The sequence below is a fragment of the Bombina bombina genome, chromosome 8 (genome assembly GCF_027579735.1).
Source record: "Bombina bombina isolate aBomBom1 chromosome 8, aBomBom1.pri, whole genome shotgun sequence".
NCBI lineage: Eukaryota > Metazoa > Chordata > Amphibia > Anura > Bombinatoridae > Bombina > Bombina bombina.
This window is the reverse complement of record NC_069506.1, coordinates 36,083,739-36,104,069: the sequence shown is the minus strand read 5'-3', so window position 1 is coordinate 36,104,069 and position 20,331 is coordinate 36,083,739. Positions and strand designations below refer to the sequence as shown.

At 37.1% G+C, this 20,331-nt stretch overlaps 1 protein-coding gene across 2 annotated transcripts in view; it reads right to left on the bottom strand.

Annotated features, from left to right (window-relative positions):
• Positions 1-20,331, bottom strand: part of MICOS10 (mitochondrial contact site and cristae organizing system subunit 10) — a 163,741-nt gene that overhangs the window by 77,733 nt on the left and 65,677 nt on the right. For both annotated transcript variants that reach the window (XM_053690298.1, XM_053690299.1), the window contains exon 2: positions 5,164-5,211. In XM_053690298.1, coding sequence (XP_053546273.1) covers positions 5,164-5,211 — 48 coding nt within the window. The remainder of the gene's footprint in view (positions 1-5,163; positions 5,212-20,331) is intronic.

Genomic DNA, 20,331 nt, shown 5'->3' with positions numbered 1-20,331 from the left:
TACGCATCCTTTAAATCCACCGTGGTCATGAATTGACCTTCCTGGATGGAAGGAAGAATTGTTCGAATGGTTTCCATTTTGAACGATGGAACCTTGAGAAACTTGTTTAAGATCTTGAGATCTAAGATTGGTCTGAACGTTCCCTCTTTTTTGGGAACTATGAACAGATTGGAGTAGAACCCCATCCCTTGTTCTCCTAATGGAACAGGATGAATCACTCCCATTTTTAACAGGTCTTCTACACAATGTAAGAATGCCTGTCTCTTTATGTGGTCTGAAGACAATTGAGACCTGTGGAACCTCCCCCTTGGGGGAAGCCCCTTGAATTCCAGAAGATAACCTTGGGAGACTATTTCTAGTGCCCAAGGATCCAGAACATCTCTTGCCCAAGCCTGAGCAAAGAGAGAGAGTCTGCCCCCCACCAGATCCGGTCCCGGATCGGGGGCCAACATTTCATGCTGTCTTGGTAGCAGTGGCAGGTTTCTTGGCCTGCTTTCCCTTGTTCCAGCCTTGCATTGGTCTCCAGGCTGGCTTGGCTTGAGAAGTATTACCCTCTTGCTTAGAGGACGTAGCACTTGGGGCTGGTCCGTTTCTACGAAAGGGACGAAAATTAGGTTTATTTTTGGCCTTGAAAGACCTATCCTGAGGAAGGGCGTGGCCCTTACCCCCAGTGATATCAGAGATAATCTCTTTCAAGTCAGGGCCAAACAGCGTTTTCCCCTTGAAAGGAATGTTAAGAAGTTTGTTCTTGGAAGACGCATCCGCTGACCAAGATTTCAGCCAAAACGCTCTGCGCGCCACAATAGCAAACCCAGAATTTTTCGCCGCTAACCTAGCCAATTGCAAAGTGGCGTCTAGGGTGAAAGAATTGGCCAATTTGAGAGCACGGATTCTGTCCATAATCTCCTCATAAGGAGGAGAATCACTATCGATCGCCTTTACTAGCTCATCGAACCAGAAACACGCAGCTGTAGTGACAGGGACAATGCATGAAATTGGTTGTAGAAGGTAACCTTGCTGAACAAACATCTTTTTAAGCAAACCTTCTAATTTTTTATCCATAGGATCTTTGAAAGCACAACTATCTTCTATGGGTATAGTGGTGCGTTTGTTTAAAGTAGAAACCGCTCCCTCGACCTTGGGGACTGTCTGCCATAAGTCCTTTCTGGGGTCGACCATAGGAAACAATTTTTTAAATATGGGGGGAGGGACGAAAGGTATACCGGGCCTTTCCCATTCTTTATTTACAATGTCCGCCACCCGCTTGGGTATAGGAAAAGCTTCTGGGAGCCCCGGGACCTCTAGGAACTTGTCCATTTTACATAGTTTCTCTGGGATGATCAAATTCTCACAATCATCCAGAGTGGATAATACCTCCTTAAGCAGAGCGCGGAGATGTTCCAACTTAAATTTAAATGTAATCACATCGGGTTCAGCTTGTTGAGAAATTTTCCCTGAATCTGAAATTTCTCCCTCAGACAAAACCTCCCTGGCCCCCTCAGACTGGTGTAGGGGCATTTCAGAACCATTATCATCAGCGTCCTCATGCTCTTCAGTATCTAAAACAGAGCAGTCGCGCTTGTGCTGATAAGTGGGCATTTTGGCTAAAATGTTTTTGATAGAATTATCCATTACAGCCGTTAATTGTTGCATAGTAAGGAGTATTGGCGCGCTAGATGTACTAGGGGCCTCCTGAGTGGGCAAGACTGGTGTAGACGAAGGAGGGAATGATGCAGTACCATGCTTACTCCCCTCACTTGAGGAATCATCTTGGGCATCATTTTCAGTGTCACATAAATCACATCTATTTAAATGAGAAGGAACCTTGGCTTCCCCACATTCAGAACACAGTCTATCTGGTAGTTCAGACATGTTAAACAGGCATAAACTTGATAACAAAGTACAAAAAACGTTTTAAAATAAAACCGTTACTGTCACTTTAAATTTTAAACTGAACACACTTTATTACTGCAATTGCGAAAAAGTATGAAGGAATTGTTCAAAATTCACCAAAATTTCACCACAGTGTCTTAAAGCCTTAAAAGTATTGCACACCAAATTTGGAAGCTTTAACCCTTAAAATAACGGAACCGGAGCCGTTTTTATCTTTAACCCCTTTACAGTCCCTGGTATCTGCTTTGCTGAGACCCAACCAAGCCCAAAGGGGAATACGATACCAAATGACGCCTTCAGAAAGTCTTTTCTATGTATCAGAGCTCCTCACACATGCGACTGCATGTCATGCTTCTCAAAAACAAGTGCGCAATACCGGCGCGAAAATGAGGCTCTGCCTATGATTAGGGAAAGCCCCTAGAGAATAAGGTGTCTAAAATAGTGCCTGCCGATATTATTTTACAAAAATACCCAGATTAAATGATTCCTCAAGGCTAAATATGTGTATATATGAATCGATTTAGCCCAGAAAATGTCTACAGTCTTAATAAGCCCTTGTGAAGCCCTTATTTACTGTCTGAATAAAAATGGCTTACCGGATCCCATAGGGAAAATGACAGCTTCCAGCATTACATCGTCTTGTTAGAATGTGTCATACCTCAAGCAGCAAAAGACTGCTCACTGTTCCCCCAACTGAAGTTAATTCCTCTCAACAGTCCTGTGTGGAACAGCCATGGATTTTAGTAACGGTTGCTAAAATCATTTTCCTCTTACAAACAGAAATCTTCATCTCTTTTCTGTTTCAGAGTAAATAGTACATACCAGCACTATTTTAAAATAACAAACTCTTGATTGAATAAAAAAACTACAGTTAAACACTAAAAAACTCTAAGCCATCTCCGTGGAGATGTTGCCTGTACAACGGCAAAGAGAATGACTGGGGTAGGCGGAGCCTAGGAGGGATCATGTGACCAGCTTTGCTGGGCTCTTTGCCATTTCCTGTTGGGGAAGAGAATATCCCACAAGTAAGGATGACGCCGTGGACCGGACACACCTATGTTGGAGAAATAAACGTTTTTTATCACAGTCAACTACAATCTCACAGCTCTGCTGTGAGTGATTACCTCCCTCAAAACAAGTTTTGAAGACCCCTGAGTTCTGTAGAGATGAACCGGATCATGCAGGAAATACAATGAGCTTCTGACTGAATTTTTTTATGCGTAGCAAAAGCGCCAAAAAAGGCTCCTCCCCCTCATACACAACAGTGAGAGAGATCAGTAAACTGTCATAAATTAAATAAAAACGACTGCCAAGTGGAAAAAATAGTGCCCAAAACATTTTTTCACCCAGTACCTCAGAAAATTAAACGATTTTACATGCCAGCAAAAAACGTTTAACATAAATAAATTAAGTGTTATTAAAAAGCCTGTTGCTAGTCCCTGCAAATTAGGCTAAAGTCTTATGCATACAGTATAATTCCAGTGAAGTGCCATTCCCCAGAATACTGAAGTGTAAAATATACATACATGACAGCCTGATACCAGTTGCTGCTACTGCATTTAAGGCTGAGTTTACATTATATCGGTATGGCAGAATTTTCTCATCAATTCCATTGTCAGAAAATAAGCTGCTACATACCTCTTGCAGATTAATCTGCCCGCTGTCCCCTGATCTGAAGTTTACCTCTCCTCAGATGGCCGAGAAACAGCAATATGATCTTAACTACTCCGGCTAAAATCATAGAAAAAACTCAGGTAGATTCTTCTTCAAATTCTACCAGAGAAGGAATAACACACTCCGGTGCTATTATAAAATAACAAACTTTTGATTGAAGGTATAAAACTAAGTATAATCACCACAGTCCTCTCACACATCCTATCCGTTGGGTGCAAGAGAATGACTGGAGGTGACGTAGAGGGGAGGAGCTATGTAGCAGCTCTGCTGGGTGAATCCTCTTGCACTTCCTGTTGGGGAGGAGTTAATATCCCAGAAGTAATGATGACCCGTGGACTGACCACACTAAACAGGAGAAAAGTACATTAATATAACTGTGTTGGTTATGCAAAACTGGGGAATGAGTAATAAAGGGATTATCTATCTTTTAAAACAATAACAATTCTATGGTTGACTGTCCCTTTAAATGCATAATTTAACGTAAATTTCTTTAAGGATAATCTGTGCAATAACCATTGAAAAATGTTAATAGCTAAAAAAAAAATTAGTTTAATATTGGCTTAGATTTTAAGCTGTAGGTAACTAAATCAGATCGGTGGTGCGTCCATTACAAAAGGTCTTGGGGAGAACATGGTTTTTATTACTGAAGCTCGGAATCCGCATAAAAAAAAAAAAAAGGTACCTGCTTATAGCCTTAAAGGGACAATCAAGTCCAAAAAAAAAAACCTTTCATGATTCAAATAGGTCATGTAATTTTAAACAAATTTCCAATTTACTTTTATCACCAATTTTGCTTTGTTCTCTTGGTATTCTTAGTTGAAAGCTAAACCTAGGAGGTTCATATGCTAATTTCTTAGACCTTGAAGGACGCCTCTAAGCTGAATGAATTCTGACCACTAGAGGGTGTTAGTTCATGTGTTTCATATAGATAACACTGGGCTCATGCACGTGAATTTACCAAGAAGTGAGCACTGATTGGCTAAAATGCAAGTCTGTCAAAAGAAGTGAAATAAGGAGGCAGTCTGCAGATGCTTAAATACAAGGTAATTACAGAGGTAAAATGTGTATTACTATAACTGTGTTGCTTATGCAAAACTGGGGAAAGGGTAATTAAGGGATTATCTATCTTTTAAAACAACAACAATTCTGGTGTTGACTGTCCCTTTAACTATGCCTGCCAAGGAGTGCGGCAACCAAGAGGTTAATGGAGATAATTTTTAATTTATTTATTTTTTAAATGAAGGAGAACTTAAAATGGAAGATCTAAACTTTTCATGAACTGTGGGTAGTTCCAACATTCCCATGTGTTATTTTCATGGCAGTAACTTTGGAAACAGATTACATTTATATTTCTTAAAAACCGTTTTATTCAACCCAGTCACCGTGTGTGGGCACAGGATTCACTGCCTGGTGAATTCAAATATAAACATAACTAAACACGGTAGTCAAGTGCTAGAAAACATAAGGATTTCTAATGCAATAACACTCACATCACCAAAACAGGACCCTGCTACATGCTGTATAAGGGCCCAGGGTTAGTACAGTTGGAGATTCTGCTGCCTCCAACAAAGAGAAATCTTGTGGGTTGGAACTTACTTTTGAAGAAAATAACAGAGAAAACAATTCCAAGGCCCAGGCCAGCACCTAAAAACACAAACAGGAAGACTTTAGTTCTATAGTCTCAGACTAAACATGATACAATGCATAATTCAGCACGAACATAAAGAAAATGAAATAAGATACATTAATACATATTTTTTATTATGGCCTATTTTTTTTTTTTTATCTTATTTTACAGATCTATAGTCAACTACAATATGTGTAAAAATAAATTATTAAATTAAATAAACTAAATTAATAAATTTAAAAAAAACAGTCGTATTTAAAGGGATACTAAACCCACGTTTTCTTTCATGATGTTCCCTTGGTATCTTTATTTGAAAAAGCAGGAATCTAAGCTTAGTAGCCAGCCCATTTTTGTTTCAGCACCCTGGTTAGCGCTTGCCGATTGGCCACCAATCAGCAAGTGGTACCCAGGTACTAAACCTAAAATGGGCGGGCTGATAAGCTTTCATTCCTGCTTTTTAAATAAAGATACCAAGCGAACAAAGAAAATTTGATAATAGGAGTAAATTAGAAAGTTGCTGCTCTATCTGAATCATGAAAGAACACATTTGGGTTTAGTGTCCCTTTAAGGGTAAATCATTTTAAAACCACTATAGAGATGGCCTTAAAAAGTCACAACATCCTGAGAACAATGTATCTTTGTTATTGATACCTTTTATAAGACAAATCCCCAGCGGCGGGAGAAAATGCTAACTGTATAATTATGACAATCTAAAAACTAAAACTGAAAATTATTATCCAATTTGCTTCCTTCTCTCAGTATCCTTTTTATAGTTCCCAGTAGTGAACTGCGCTTCCTTCAACACAAGGTACCGAGAGAATGAAGCAAAGTTGTTTAAAATGGTTTGCGCTATCTGAATCATACAAATGATGGGATGGTATGTGTCTTTAACTGTTTACGGACAATAAGTAAACAATTGGATACCTGCCTGGGAATCTTCGGTTAATATAGAAAAATATATACTGTACATTGGAGGCCCCCTAGCTCTAACCACATAAAATAAAAAAACACACCCAAAATAGCTGATCCTTCCAGTATATGAACAACTCAGTCCTTGTAGACTTTCCCTCCCATGAAACCATGTAAAAAGCAGTTCTGTTGCCTTTGTCACGGCAGGCCTCTTGTATCCGCTGCCAAGTGCGGCTTTAATCCACTCTCATCTCTCTGGTACCATTACAATAGCACAGCTGGTCGCAGACTCGCAGAACGTTTATGCTATTAAGGATAATTACTATCTGCGAGAATTCATAAAATGGACAAATTGCTTGACCTATGCTCCCCGCCTCCTTTTCCTGAGCTTGAGAACTGAAAATCAACTTCACAGCTGATCTGCAGCTAAAGAGAACTAGGGGCCTCTAAAAAGATCTGACTTCAGGCCTCCACCTGTGCTTACAACTAAACGCTGAGTGTTTCACCAGTGAAAAGGAGCTGCGCCAGCGGTTAGTTGGCACATTGAGGAGACTAAGGAAGTCAAAATTAGAAACTCCCCCCCCCCCCCCACACACTTTTTTCATATAGAAGCACAATTTTTTTAGAACCATTACAACCATTACCATTTTTTTAGAACTTTTACAACCATTTTTTAAAACCATGTTATACATAAAGTGCTCAAATCAAATGCATGATCCTGAGCCTACCTCAGTATGCTTTTATGGACACAAAAATGGAGAGCAAATTGGAAGGGGAAAAAAAAATCCCTCCAAAAATTGTATGCTTCCTCTAAATTATTAAAGTTTATCTTTTTAATTCTGTGTCCCTTGCAGCAAAAAGATGCTCGATATGGAACCAATAAAGTATGCTTTGGTAATCAACAAATATCACACCAGTTTCTTGCACCTAGGAGTTCCTTAGATTTCTCTAAAGGGATAGGAATGTCAAAACTAAAACTTCCATGATCGAGATAGAGTGTGTAATTTTAAGACACTCTTAAATCGACTTATATTTTTAAATTAATTTGTTGAAAAAGAATATGTACATATGCTACACTACTTAAAGCTAGCTGGTGAATGGTGGTTATACATTTGTCTCTTGTCATTGGTTCATCAGATGTGTTCAGCTAATTCCCTGCACAGCATTCCCTTTGCAAGGGCTAAATACATGCAATAAATTAACAAATTTAAGCATTTTATTTTTGCACTTTTATCCATTTAATTTCAACTTTGTTAGATAGAGGTGAGCAACATCAGCCAGTAACAAGTCAGTGTATAAGTATTCTGCTTGTGCACCATTGGTTATGGTCGTCATTGTTTTTAGGTGTTGTCTTGGTGTGGATTTCGTAAACCACATAACGGCTACTATTCTAGGCTAGAATTGCTCCCTCTGCTTTATAGTACAGTGCACACAATATAATGTTAGAAACCATGCACTTTATCTAACAGAGACCTAGATACAGTGACATCATTCTTAGCATTATTATTAGTTTTATTTATAAAATGCCAGCAGGCTATGACATGCTGAACAGCAGAAGTTCAGAGAGGTTACGGTAAAGGGACGATAAATCCTAGAGTTTTAAAATCACGCTAGGATTTACCATCATTATCAGCTTAAATAAAAAATGGTTGAAAAGATGCCTTTGTTTTGCCACAGCTTCACTGCTCAGCTAAGCCACAGCAATTCTCATTATTTGAATGAGGTGACGTTTTTGCCTCTTAGCCAATAGCCGAGCAAGCCTACAGCATAATGCCGAATGTCCCGCAGATCTATTGGTTAAGAGGCGGAGATGTCATCTCATTGAAAAATGAGCAGTGTTGTGGGCCGCCAGAGCCGCTAGGCTTAACGGTTAAGTCGCTGAGAAATAAAGGCACCTTTCAATGTTTTTTTTTTTGTTTTTTTTAAACTGATGAATGAAGGGCGCCTTTATTTTTAGTGATTTTTTGAAACGCTAGGATTTACCATCACTTTAAGTTTCATTATTATACATGGTACTAGTGTACTACACACTAAAGCCCCAACTCTAGCCCATACCCTAAAACCCTAACCTGGTAGTTTTGCATTCCCCCACAACAGGCAAGTGCCCAAAACAGAATTGTATCACCAAATGGAAGGCAGAGAGGGAGGAGGATAAAGAGGTCCCTGCACACAAAAAAACAACTTAAAGGGACATAAAACAAGTTGTGATAGAGACTAAATATAATATGTACTTTAATTACTTTACCTGCAGATTTATACTGCAGTGCCTCACCATTATCCCTTTCTTTTAAGTTTCTGAATTGTAAAGCTCCAACTCCCCACACATTTCATTCTATGGCTGTATCTATATCTATTGTTCTTTTGGTAGAATGCAAAAATGCATAGGGATTATCTGCTGGAGCATGCTAAGAAGCTGTGAACTCAGTTTAAATACAATACCTGTGTCTAAACACTGGTAAGAGGGGTGGAGTTGGCTGCTCCAGGCAGCTTAGCTATGTAATTAATTTTGCTTATTTTTGAAAATTTTAAAACAATACTTGCCAGCAATTTTTTAATGCAAACTATTTTTGATTAAATTAGCCCTTTTAGGATATGCACATATCTCAACCTGTTTGATGTCCCTTTAAGGGGACATTAAACACTATACACATCTTGTGCAGCTCCCGCTACATTTACAAACGTTATTAGTAAAGCTTTTTTAAAGCTTTATCATAGCCGTTATCTTACCCTTAGTACATGCAGTTGACAAAAGATTTCTGGAGAAGCCGAGAGAAAATTAACAGCCTGTGATCTTACAATATTTAAAAAGGTGAAAATAGTTGGCAAGCCCTTACTACGCAGCATTCCATAACTGTAAAATATTTTGGCCAGCACAGAAACAATTCTGAGCTCTCAAAGCACATTTAGTTAGCAGCATATACCAGGTTCTTAACTCCAGTCCTTGGGACATCCCAACATGCCAGGGTTTAACCTCTAAGCTGCCAAACTGTGCTGGAATGCATAGAATCAATGTAGGTAATAAGCTTACAAGAGACATTTTTTTGGAATAAACTACCTATCTTTAGTTAGCTTGCAAGAGAATGACTGGATATGACATGTGAGGGGAGGAGCTATATAGCAGCTCTGCTTGGGTGATCCTCTTGCAACTTCCTGTTGGGGAAGAGATATAATCCCATAAGTAATGGATGACCCGTGGACTGACTACACTTAACAAGAGAAATATATGTTTAAAACTCACCGTAAACCGTTAAACTAAAGCTTTAAGTGCATATTGGTCCAGGTATGTGAATGCTGCCCTCAATTGGTACATCGGCTGAACACTACTCTGGGATCGCAATGCATTGTGGATACTGAAATAAAAATGGGCCTGCTCCTAAGCTTACATTCCTGCTTTTTCAAATAAAAATACCAACATAAAGAAAAATTGATAATAAGAGTAAATTAGAAAGTTTCTTAAAACTGCATGCACTATCTGAATACTGAAAGAATTTTTGGGGGGTTTTATATCCTTTTAACTATATGTTAAAACCCAGTTACCATAAGTATTTATTTAATAATAAAATGCTTTACAAATCATCACATTAGAAAGTTAGGGGGGGGGGTTTCTCTCTTTGATCTTATGTGTAGGATTGATGTTTATTTAGCTGTAAATAGCTAGTCCTGGGACTGAAAGGCTATGACAATTGTTATGCACTGTCAGATATGATTATCGCATGTATATAATAATACCTCCCAGGTGGTATATAATTATTTCTATGTGTGTATTCTTTTTTTTGTTTTTGTTTTGGGGTGTTTTTTTGTTTTTTTTAAATAAGGTAAAACAAAAAACTCCAGCAATGTGATGCAATATTATAAAGATATGCCTGTTTAGCTTTATTGTTAGCTTTAAATGTACTCACAAGTTATTTGTACATTTTCTGTGATTCTATCATCATTACGATGGGGGGGGAAGAGTTTGCCCTGAAATCTGTAACTGAGAAATCCAGGTATATACCAAGGCTCACTTTTGCTCTGTATTGCCAGACATCAATGAAATGGAATCATGGAGTGAACATGATCAGACTATTGGCTCCAACTCAGCTTATGAAAGTAATAAATATATATATTTTTTTAAACATCTACTGGGACCTGCTTGCTTTCTTGGAATCAATTCATTGCTGAAAATGAGCCGACCCAACAATTTATCGTAACTTTTATTTGTTCTAACCAGTTAGCTCGCATGGTTTTGAATTCCAGTGCAACAGGAGCGTGCTAAGCAGAATAGGATAAATATGTTTAAAATGTAGGAGCCAGGCTTCATTTTCGTAGAAGCCAAGGAAAGATAGCAAGGTAGAGCACGAACAAATGACAGAGATAGAAAGAGATATACAGTTACACAAAAAGATATAGAGATTAGAGGACAAAACAAAACAGCAAACCAGATATTTCAAGCCCAGTGTTTAGCCATACGTCGGGTTGAAATTACTGAACTCTTGTAATTTAGTTTAGTCTTAAAGGGACAGTAAAGTCCTAAATTAGATATTCGTGATTTTATACAGCATACAATTTTAAACAACTTTGCAATTTACTTCTATTTAATTTGCCTACTTCTCTTGTTATCCTTTGCTGAAAGGTTTATCTAGAAAAAGCTCAGGAGCAGCAAAGAACCTAGGTTCTAGATGCCGATTGGTGGCTACATATACATATGAGCCAATGACAGAAACCAGTAGTGCATTGCTGCTCCTTCAACAAATTTAATAAGGGAAGTAAACTGAAAAGTTGCTTAAAATTGTATGTTCTACCAAAATCACGAAAGAAAAATGTTTGGATTCATGCCCTTTAATATGGATAATGTCACCAGGAAGGACAGAATTACAGTATATAAGTAAGTTGCCAAGTGATAAATAAATATATATATAAAAAAAAAAAACATACTTTTTTTTAGCTAAGAAAAATGTATTACAGTTTTCTTTATAGGCCAGTAATCATTAAAGGGACATGAAACCCACATTTTTTCTTTCATTATTCAAATAGATCATGCAATTTTAAACCACCTAATTTACTTATATTATAAAGTTTGCTTAGTTCTCTATATATTCTTTTGTTAAAAAAAAAACAGGGATGTAAGCTCAGGAGCATACACTTGTCAGGAGCACTATATGGCAGCAGTTTTGCAAAGATTTTACCCATTTGCAAAAGCAGTAGATGGCTGCACTATTTCCTGCCACGTAGTGCTCTAGACCAGCATTAATTTCGTCACTAATATGAGCATAAAACTGCTGTTATGCAAGGTGTTATAATCAATCCTTATCTAATTACGGCTCTTTTGTAAAAAATAAAATAAAAGTACATTATAATGAGTTTGGAAGTTCTAGAGCAGTGTTAATTTTGTTGCCGAATTTTTTTTCGAATCTGTGAACAATCAATCGATTCTTCCTATAGAAATAAGAATAACCCACGAGTATGGGTTTAAGTTATGCTGTGCCTGTGCTAGCTGCAGAAACTTTTTGTTGTGTTACTGAATACTTGTTTTAATTATTAACAGAGAACTGTTAAAGTTTATATATTGGGTAATATGGGCAATGGCGTTACAGCCAATACAATTTAGTAGTTTGTTTTTATGTTTTAAAGGTGCACGTATGTTTGGTTAGGAAACTTGGTTTTTATTTAATTTCAAGTTTAATAAAGACGTTATATATCACAACGGCTAAATCTTTATTGCATTTTTAAACCTTAAAGGGACACTCAGGTTAAATTAAATTGTCATGATTCAGATACAGCATGTCATTTTTAACAACTTTCCAATTTACTTCCATTAAAAAAAATGTGCACAGTTTTTTATATTTACACTTTTTGAGTCACCAGATCCTACTGAGCATGTGCAAGAATTCACAGACTATACGTATATGCATTTGTGATTGGCTGATTGCTATCACATGGTACAGGGGGAGTGGAAATATACATAACTTTGAAATTTGTTATAAAAAGAATCTACTACTCATTTGAAGTTCAGACTAAGTGCTATTGCATTGTCTTGTTATCTTGCATTTGCGGATTATGCAAATCTAATGTGTTGACTGGTCCTTTAATATCATAAATAAAAACATGAGTTTGGAAATGATAGAGAAATGCTTAAAGTGAAGGTCAGTTTACTAATATTGCCCCACGGCATTGCATAGACATTTAAGAGATAGATAGATAGATAGATATATATATATATATAAAATAATTTTTACCTATTTAGCGCTGTGACGATAAGCGCAGCTCTCCCGTTTGCCATTTTGTCAAATTGATTGACAGATGACGATTCATAAAAGAACCAATCTTTGTTTTCCCCCGGGCTATGAAGTTTAAGCAAAGGGGCTGAACGCCCCGGGAGGGAAACAAGGATTCGTTATTTTACAAATCATCATCTGTCAATCATTTTGACAATATGGCGGGCAGTAGAGCAGTTGCACTTATCGTCGCAGCGGTAAATAGGGAAAAAAATCTTCTATATATATATATATATATATATATATATATATATATATATATATATATATATATATATATATATATATATATATATATATATATATATATATATATATATATATATATATATATATATATATATATATATATATATATATATATATATAAAAATGTAAAACTTTTCATGAATTAAACCCTTCTTAATTTTTAAATGTCTATGCAATGCCGTGGGGCAATATTCGTAACTTGACCTTAAAGGGCCTCTGTAAGTAAATATTTTCTATGCCTGTTACTAACTAACTACCCCAAATACGCTTTTTATCAATAGCATTTCATTAACATATCTCTACCGTATAGCAGAAATCTTGTCTGCAAATTTAATTGTTTTCCAAACCCCCTCCGTGGGTATCCTTTGCTCTGTACCAATCCGTTTACAATACCTAGGTTTCAAAATGGCGCTTTAAACACAAAGTTATTGGTTTAAGTATTTTGAACACTCAGTGCTGAAAATAGTGGGCAGGATAACGTGACATCATTGGCGAATAAAAGATATAACTTTTAGAACGTTATGAAACTTCGTTTTGGAGAAAATATAGGTCAGTAGGTTTTAATTAATGTTTATTAACTTTAATATGTTAGATGTTTAGCTTAAAAATTATAACAGAAAGTAATCCTTTAACTTTAAATAATGCATTACACTTTAAAGGGATATTGAACCCAAATTTTTTCTTTCATGATTCAGAGAGAGCATGAAATTTTAAGCAACTTTCCAATTTACTCCTATTAAATTTTCTTTATTCTCTTGGTATCTTTATTTGAAATGCAAGAATTTAAGTTTAGCTGCCGGCCCATTTTTAATGAACAACCTGGGTTGTTCTTGCTGATTGCTGGATAAATTCATCCACCAATAAAAAATTGCTGTCCAGAGTTCTGAACGAAACAAAAAAGCTTAGATGCCTTCTTTTTCAAATAAAGATAGCAGGAGAACGAAGAAAAATTAATAATAGGAGTAAATGAGAAAATTACTTCAAATTGCATGCTCTATTTGAATCACGAACGAAAAAATTTGGGTTCAGTATCCCTTTAACTAAAACCCCTTAGATTTTAGTCGACTAAAATCTACTGGAAAACTAAAACAATTCAGATAATTAAAATACGACTAAAACTAAAATGGCATTTAAAGGGACACTGAACCCAAAATTTTTCTTTCATGATTCAGATGGAGCATGCAATTTTAAGCAACTTTCTAATTTACTTCTATTATCAATTTTAATTCGTTCTCTTGCTATCTTTATTTCAAAAAGAAGGCATCTCAGCTAAGGAGCCAGCAAATGTTTGCTTCAGTACCATGGACAGCACTTGTTTATTGGTGCTGGCCAATCAGCAAGGACAACCCAGGTTGTTCACCAAAAATGGTCCGGCATCTAAACTTACATTCTTGCTTTTCAAATAAACATACCAAGAGAATGAAGAAAATTTGATAATAGGAGTAAATTAGAAAGTTGCTTAAAAACGCATGCTCTATGTGAATCACAAAAGAAAAATTTTGAGTACAGTGTCCCTTTAAGTCAAAAGACTAAATCGAAATTTGACATCAAAATAAACACTGTGCCAGGCACCAACCTAGGTTACCTCTTCAATACAGAATATCAATATGATTTTTTTTTTTTGCGCGATATTATCAAATTAGCTTCGTTACCATGATATTCTGTGTTGAAGAGATACCTAGGTAGTCATCTGGAGCACTACATAGCAGGAAATCCATGTAATCTAATGCCCTTGCGGATGAATAACATTCTTGCAAAACTGCTCCCATACAGTTCTTCAGAAATGTGCCGGCTCCTAAGCATACACCACTGCTTTTTAACAAAAAAAAGATATCAAGAGAAAGAAGAAAAATTGACAATAGTAAATTAGAAAGTTGTATTAAATCCCAAACTCTATCTGAATCATGAAAGAAAAACAAATTAGGTTAAATATCCCTTTAATTTCACACACTTAAGAGCTATACGTTGATGTGGATGGAGCCCCATAGGTCATGAAGTGGTATTTTTGGCTGACAGGGGGTTAAAACGGCAGCCAATGTGCGACAGCCACTGCCACCTGATCCTGCCGCACTGCGCACCACAGATGTTTCCACTAAAGTGCGGCACCTCCAGGCCAGCCTTAAACTCATAACAATAAAACATGAAAGGCTTATCTTATAATAAAAGTGAAGCAAGAGGCCTAACAGAAGTGAGATTTTCCAGAGAGGAGCCGCAGGCTGCAATGAGAACAAGGAGCGGGGGGGGTCACCTTCTCTGTGACAGCTTCAATCGCTTAAGTGAAAAAACAGCCACCACCGCCTCATTTACTTCTCGGCATTAACCAGCCACATGCCAAGTGTTCTGCTGTTGCCAACAAGATTAAGTCTGAATATAAGCAAATGGGGCTGGCTGCAAGAATAATACTCCATATGCTTTGCTTGGAAGCACCTCATTTCAATTTGTTAGGGTTCAACAATCTTGCGCAAGATCGCTGCCACTACAGTTCAAAGAACCATCAATCATGGCTCGCTCATCAAAATGTAAGGGAAAGGGTGTGTGGAGCCAAAATGGTCGCAATGACACATTGTGGTTTGTGATATATGGTCAGAAAAGTACAAATTTCAGGGAGTTTGCTCCTTGGAGGTCAATTTTTGCTCTAATTCCGAATATTCAGTCTCGCAAATAGCGCAATATATACTTATTTAATTTATTTTTCTATTTTTTAGGAGACCCATAAATGTTTTAATTAACCAGAATATCAGCTATACAAAAAACGTATAAAGAGGGACACGTATGTTACATATTTGTAATTGAACATACGTAATGCTTGGAAATAAGCTCAATATTGCACTAAACTAAATAAGTATGGACTGTGCAGATAAACGTAAAGAGACATTTGTGTCTAGATATGTACTTCACCCACACTCCCTAAAGGGGCCAAAACCAAATTCTGTAACCTAGATTTTCTGTAAAATTCTGCAAATAAATCGCTAGTTTAGGCAGTTCTGGGAATTTTGAAGAAAACATAGGTTACAGAATTTTTTGGCATGAGTAAAGACGGTGGGACTATCACAATTTTCACACAAAAGCAAAAGGGAATTTATGTCCCTTTAACATAAGTGATATACTGCCCCTAATATTTTTAATAAACAATTTAAGGGAAGAGTAAAACAGAACTACTTGGGTCTATTTTAAAGACAAGCAGTCCTGGGAATCTAGATACATCTTTTCTGGTTAAAGGGACAGTCAAGTCAAAAATAAACCTTCATGATTCAGATAGGGCATGTGATTTTAAACAACTTTACAATTTACTTTTATCATCAATTTTGCTTTGCTCTCTTGGTATGCTTAGTTGAAAGCTAAACCTAGGTAGGCTCATGTGCTAATTTCTTAACCCTTGAAGGTCGCCTCTTATCTGAATGCATTTTTAACAATTAGAGGGCGTTAGTTCATGTGTGTCATATAGATAACATTGTGCTCACACCGTGGAGTTACCTAGGAGGAGTCAGCACTGATTGGCTAAAATACAAGTTTGTCAAAAGAACTGAATTAAGGGGGCAGTTTGCAGAGGCTTAGATTCAAGGTAATTACAGAGGTAAAGAGTCTAGTAATATAACTGTGTTGGTTATGCAAAACTGGGGAATGGGTAATAAAGGGATTATCTATCTTTTTAAATAATACAAATTCTGGTGTAGACTGTCCCTTTAAAGGCAGAAAGCAGTACGAATGGAGCATGAGAAACATAAGCAGCATTTTACCATGAACCTTTTTAATGGGCACACCATCCGGCTGATTTTACTGACCACCCATCTAAAATGTAAGCCAATATTAAGATCAAACTAGCCAATATTAAAATGTTTAAATGTTTATTGTGCAAATTGCCATTGAATAAATTTGTTAAATTATGTAATTAATTTGTGCTTTGCATAGCACTTTATAATATTACAAAGTATTACATTGCCTCCACCCAAGTACTTTATAATGCCGCACCGCTTGCAAAATTGTCTGTGGAAAATACTGATAAGGAATGAAGATAACTCAAAAAATGATCCCTTTTAGATATCTTTTATTTTGAGCCAGTGACAAAGTATAAAACAATAGAGGGGCAAAGTTTCCTTGGATAAAAGCTAATTGGTTACAAGGGACAAGATAAGGGTTAAACTAAGTGCGAGTTTGAGAGTATCTTCATCTATATAAAGTTATCTTTAGTTACTTTAGAAAATATTCACTATATTCATCTCACTTTGTCTAGCACAGACCTCTTTTTTTTTTTTTTATAACACACTGGTTTTCAAACCTGCCCGCAGGCCTCCCCAACAGGCCAGGTTTTTCCTAGGATAAGAACAAGTAAAATAACCATGGTTACTAATCAGCAGATTGTTTCACCTGTGCTCTAGTTCAGAAATCCTTAAAATGTGTCCTGTTAGAGAGACAGGACAGGTTTGAAAACCAATGGTATAAGGGATTTCATGGTCTGAGTAACAAATAACTTTGGCTTCAACATTAAAGGGACACAACACTGTAAATTACAAAGGTTTTTAAGTGGTCTTATTTATATTTTCCATTTTTATATTATATATGTTAATAGCCACCCCCTCCTCACCACTTGTCTCATTCGGAAGAGCCAATCTGAACTTGTTACTGAAGTAGAGAAGGCTAGCCACTGTCATTTTGTAAGTAAAACTTGCATTGTTTTTTAGTCCTTATCTTATCATCTCTGCTGTGGTCAATCAGGGACAGATATGTAGTAGGCTTGTACAACTGTGGTCTCCAGAATGCACTGTATTTCTCAAACCCAAACTTTCTTTTTTAAAGTGTCAAAAATACAGTAAGGGGGGGGGGGGGGCTGCAAAATAAATGCCATTAAACTCAATGTATCTCGCTCCCGTTCTGGTAGCAGAAGCGAGTTACATTGAGTTTAATGGCGCGATCGGGCCGGCTGTGAATAGACAGCGTACCCAATGCGCTTAGAAAAAACAAACAGACCCGCTCAGTAGAGCCAGGAGCGGCGTACTGTAAAAGTAATTTTTGTAGGAAAATTTCTTTGAAATCATTTCAGGTAGAAAGCTGGGGCTAAGCAGATGTTATATAATTCTGCACTATATGCAGAATTATATAACATTTTGTGGGTTTACTGGCCCTTTAATTAGCTCTGCGATAGCTGATAGCACTCCAGTGGATCTGCCATTTTTATACAACCAAACTTCCTTTAAAAACGTCCGAATTACAGAACATTGTGACAATTGGTGACCTCGACTAGGTTCAGCCAGTCTCCCTGCGTCACCTGCTCATCTTTGTCCTTAGAGCTAGTGGCTGGATGAGGGAGATACTCAAACAGAGCCTAAGAACAAAGCAAGGAAAGTGAGCGATATAGAGAACAGAGCAGCTCCTTACAGTACTTTATCTGGCGTATAAATGACCCTTATTTGCCAAATAAAAAGACTAATGCTGCCTCATACTTTCCTGTTTCCAGGGTGTTCCTATCTGCCTGTCCTATCATGTCCTCACTTATGTGCAACTTGACACGAGCTCCAGAAATATCAGAGGAGAGTTCTGGCAGCTACAAAACCCCTACGAAAACAGAGCCCCCGGGACAGCCTTTTAGCACCGAGCACATTCCTCATTTGGGAGTGAGGTTTGCAGGCGTGTTTTATGGGGGGGAAAATTCGGGCTGGGGATAAAAAAAAAAAAAGGGGCCAGGGACACGTGTGTGTGGGGGGGAGTAACAGAGAACGTGTGAGGGAGACTAAAAGGGGCAGAAACTGAACATATGGAGCACTGAAGTGGGAAATGTGCCTGTTGGCTGCATCCTTTCCAAATATAACCCTTCTCATGCCAGAGGGGCTTCAGTGCACTACAGTTGCTAACAGGAGTCCTCATAAAGTGGGGTACCTGGGGCTCAACAAATATAGACCCTAATGTTTGTGTGGTTTTACTAAAGCAATCTAAATTTGTAGTCTCATTTCCACCTGTGGCCACTGAACCCTTTGGGCAGTCACTGATCACTAGTTGTGTGTGACCTCTGATTGTTCACCGTGTCTGGAATTGAATAGTATTAAAGGGACATTAAACCAAACATTTTTCTTTCATGATTCAGATAGAACATACAATTTTGAACAACTTTCCAATTTACTTTATTACATTTTCTTGTTATCCTTTGTTCAAAAGCAGGAAAGTTCAGAAGTGTGCACGTGCCTGCAGCACTATATAGCAGCAGTTGTGCAACGTTATACATTAGCAAGAGCACTAGATGGCAGCGCTATTTCCTGTCATGTAGTGCTGCAGACTTGTGCACGCTACCTTATCTAGATAACTGTTCAACAAAGAACAACAAGAGAATCAACAAATTTGTTAATAGAAGTGGAAACCTTTTTTTAATATTGTATTCCCTATCTAAATCATGACCCTTTCATTTATCTGAATATGTAGAATTACATACTCCACAGTTGATCAAACACAATTTAAAGGGACATACAGCCAAAATTAAAATCCACATGGATGCATTTCAGTTTAGAATAGAAACATTTTTGTAATATTCATGTGTTAGCAAAAATGCTCCTAGTAAAAGCTATAGGTTTTTTTGTTTTTTTTAAAGTGTATTTAAGTATGCACCGTGCGCCAGCATTTTAAACACAGCACTTGCTCTGAGAGCCTAAGTAGCTTGTACCATCATGAAATTACTCAATTTGTTTATAGCTGATAAGATACAAGCCCCACTGGCACTCTGAGCAGCTGTAGTACTTAAAAAGCTGATGCAATGAAGATATCCAGCTATGCTTCACATGCACGTGCAGAGAAAAATGTTAACACTAAAACAGTGATAACAAAGATGTAATTTACCTATGTGCATTTACATTTTCACTGGAATGTCCCTTTAAAGTGAATGTAAATTTTTAAAAATTCGATTAAAAACAGGGACATTTTAATTCATCAAAATTTACATTTCACCCGTCGCAAAGCCTCTTCTTGGGTCTAAAATGAGGAATCCGGCTTTCTCCAATCACGGGGGGAAGTCGTGATTGGAGGATGACCGATCCGTAATTTCTGACGTAGGAAGAGGCTTGCGACGACCGGGGGAAGCTGGAGCGGCTGTCAAGATTAAAAGGTATTTTCCAAACACAAGTGAAATATAAATTTGGATAAATTAAAGTGCCCCTGTTTTAAATCAAATTTTTAAAAATCGGGCACTTTAAAGTGATTGTTAATTTTGATGATAAAGGGACATGCCATTGAAAATGCACATAGGTAAATTACATCTTTGTTATCACTGTTTTAGCTTTAATTCATTAAACTTTACAATCACTTTAACTTTGTGATACATTAACATAAGTTTTGTTTATAGTATAAAAGGATTTTAAAATATCTTCAAGTTTTTGTTTTTTAAACAAAAGGTGTCTGAGAAAAGAAAAAAAAGAAAAACAATATAGTCACAATCCACCAAGCTCTGTGTGAGCCGTTATTCACAGTAAAGCAATCTGTGCAAAGGGATTCCTGCATTTTCTGATCATTTCACATTTAAATAACTTCACTACAAGGATCTAGCGGAACACCTCTGATAAGTCAATGACAATAGACCTATACATGCAGCCGCCGATCACCAACGCTCCCAGTAGTATACTGCTGCACCTTAGTCAACCTCAGAGAACTAAGTACATTTGATAATGCAAGTAAAATGCAAGATCTCAAAAACTTTCACGATACAGACAGAGCATGCAACTTTAAATATGACTTTTATTTTGCTAAGTT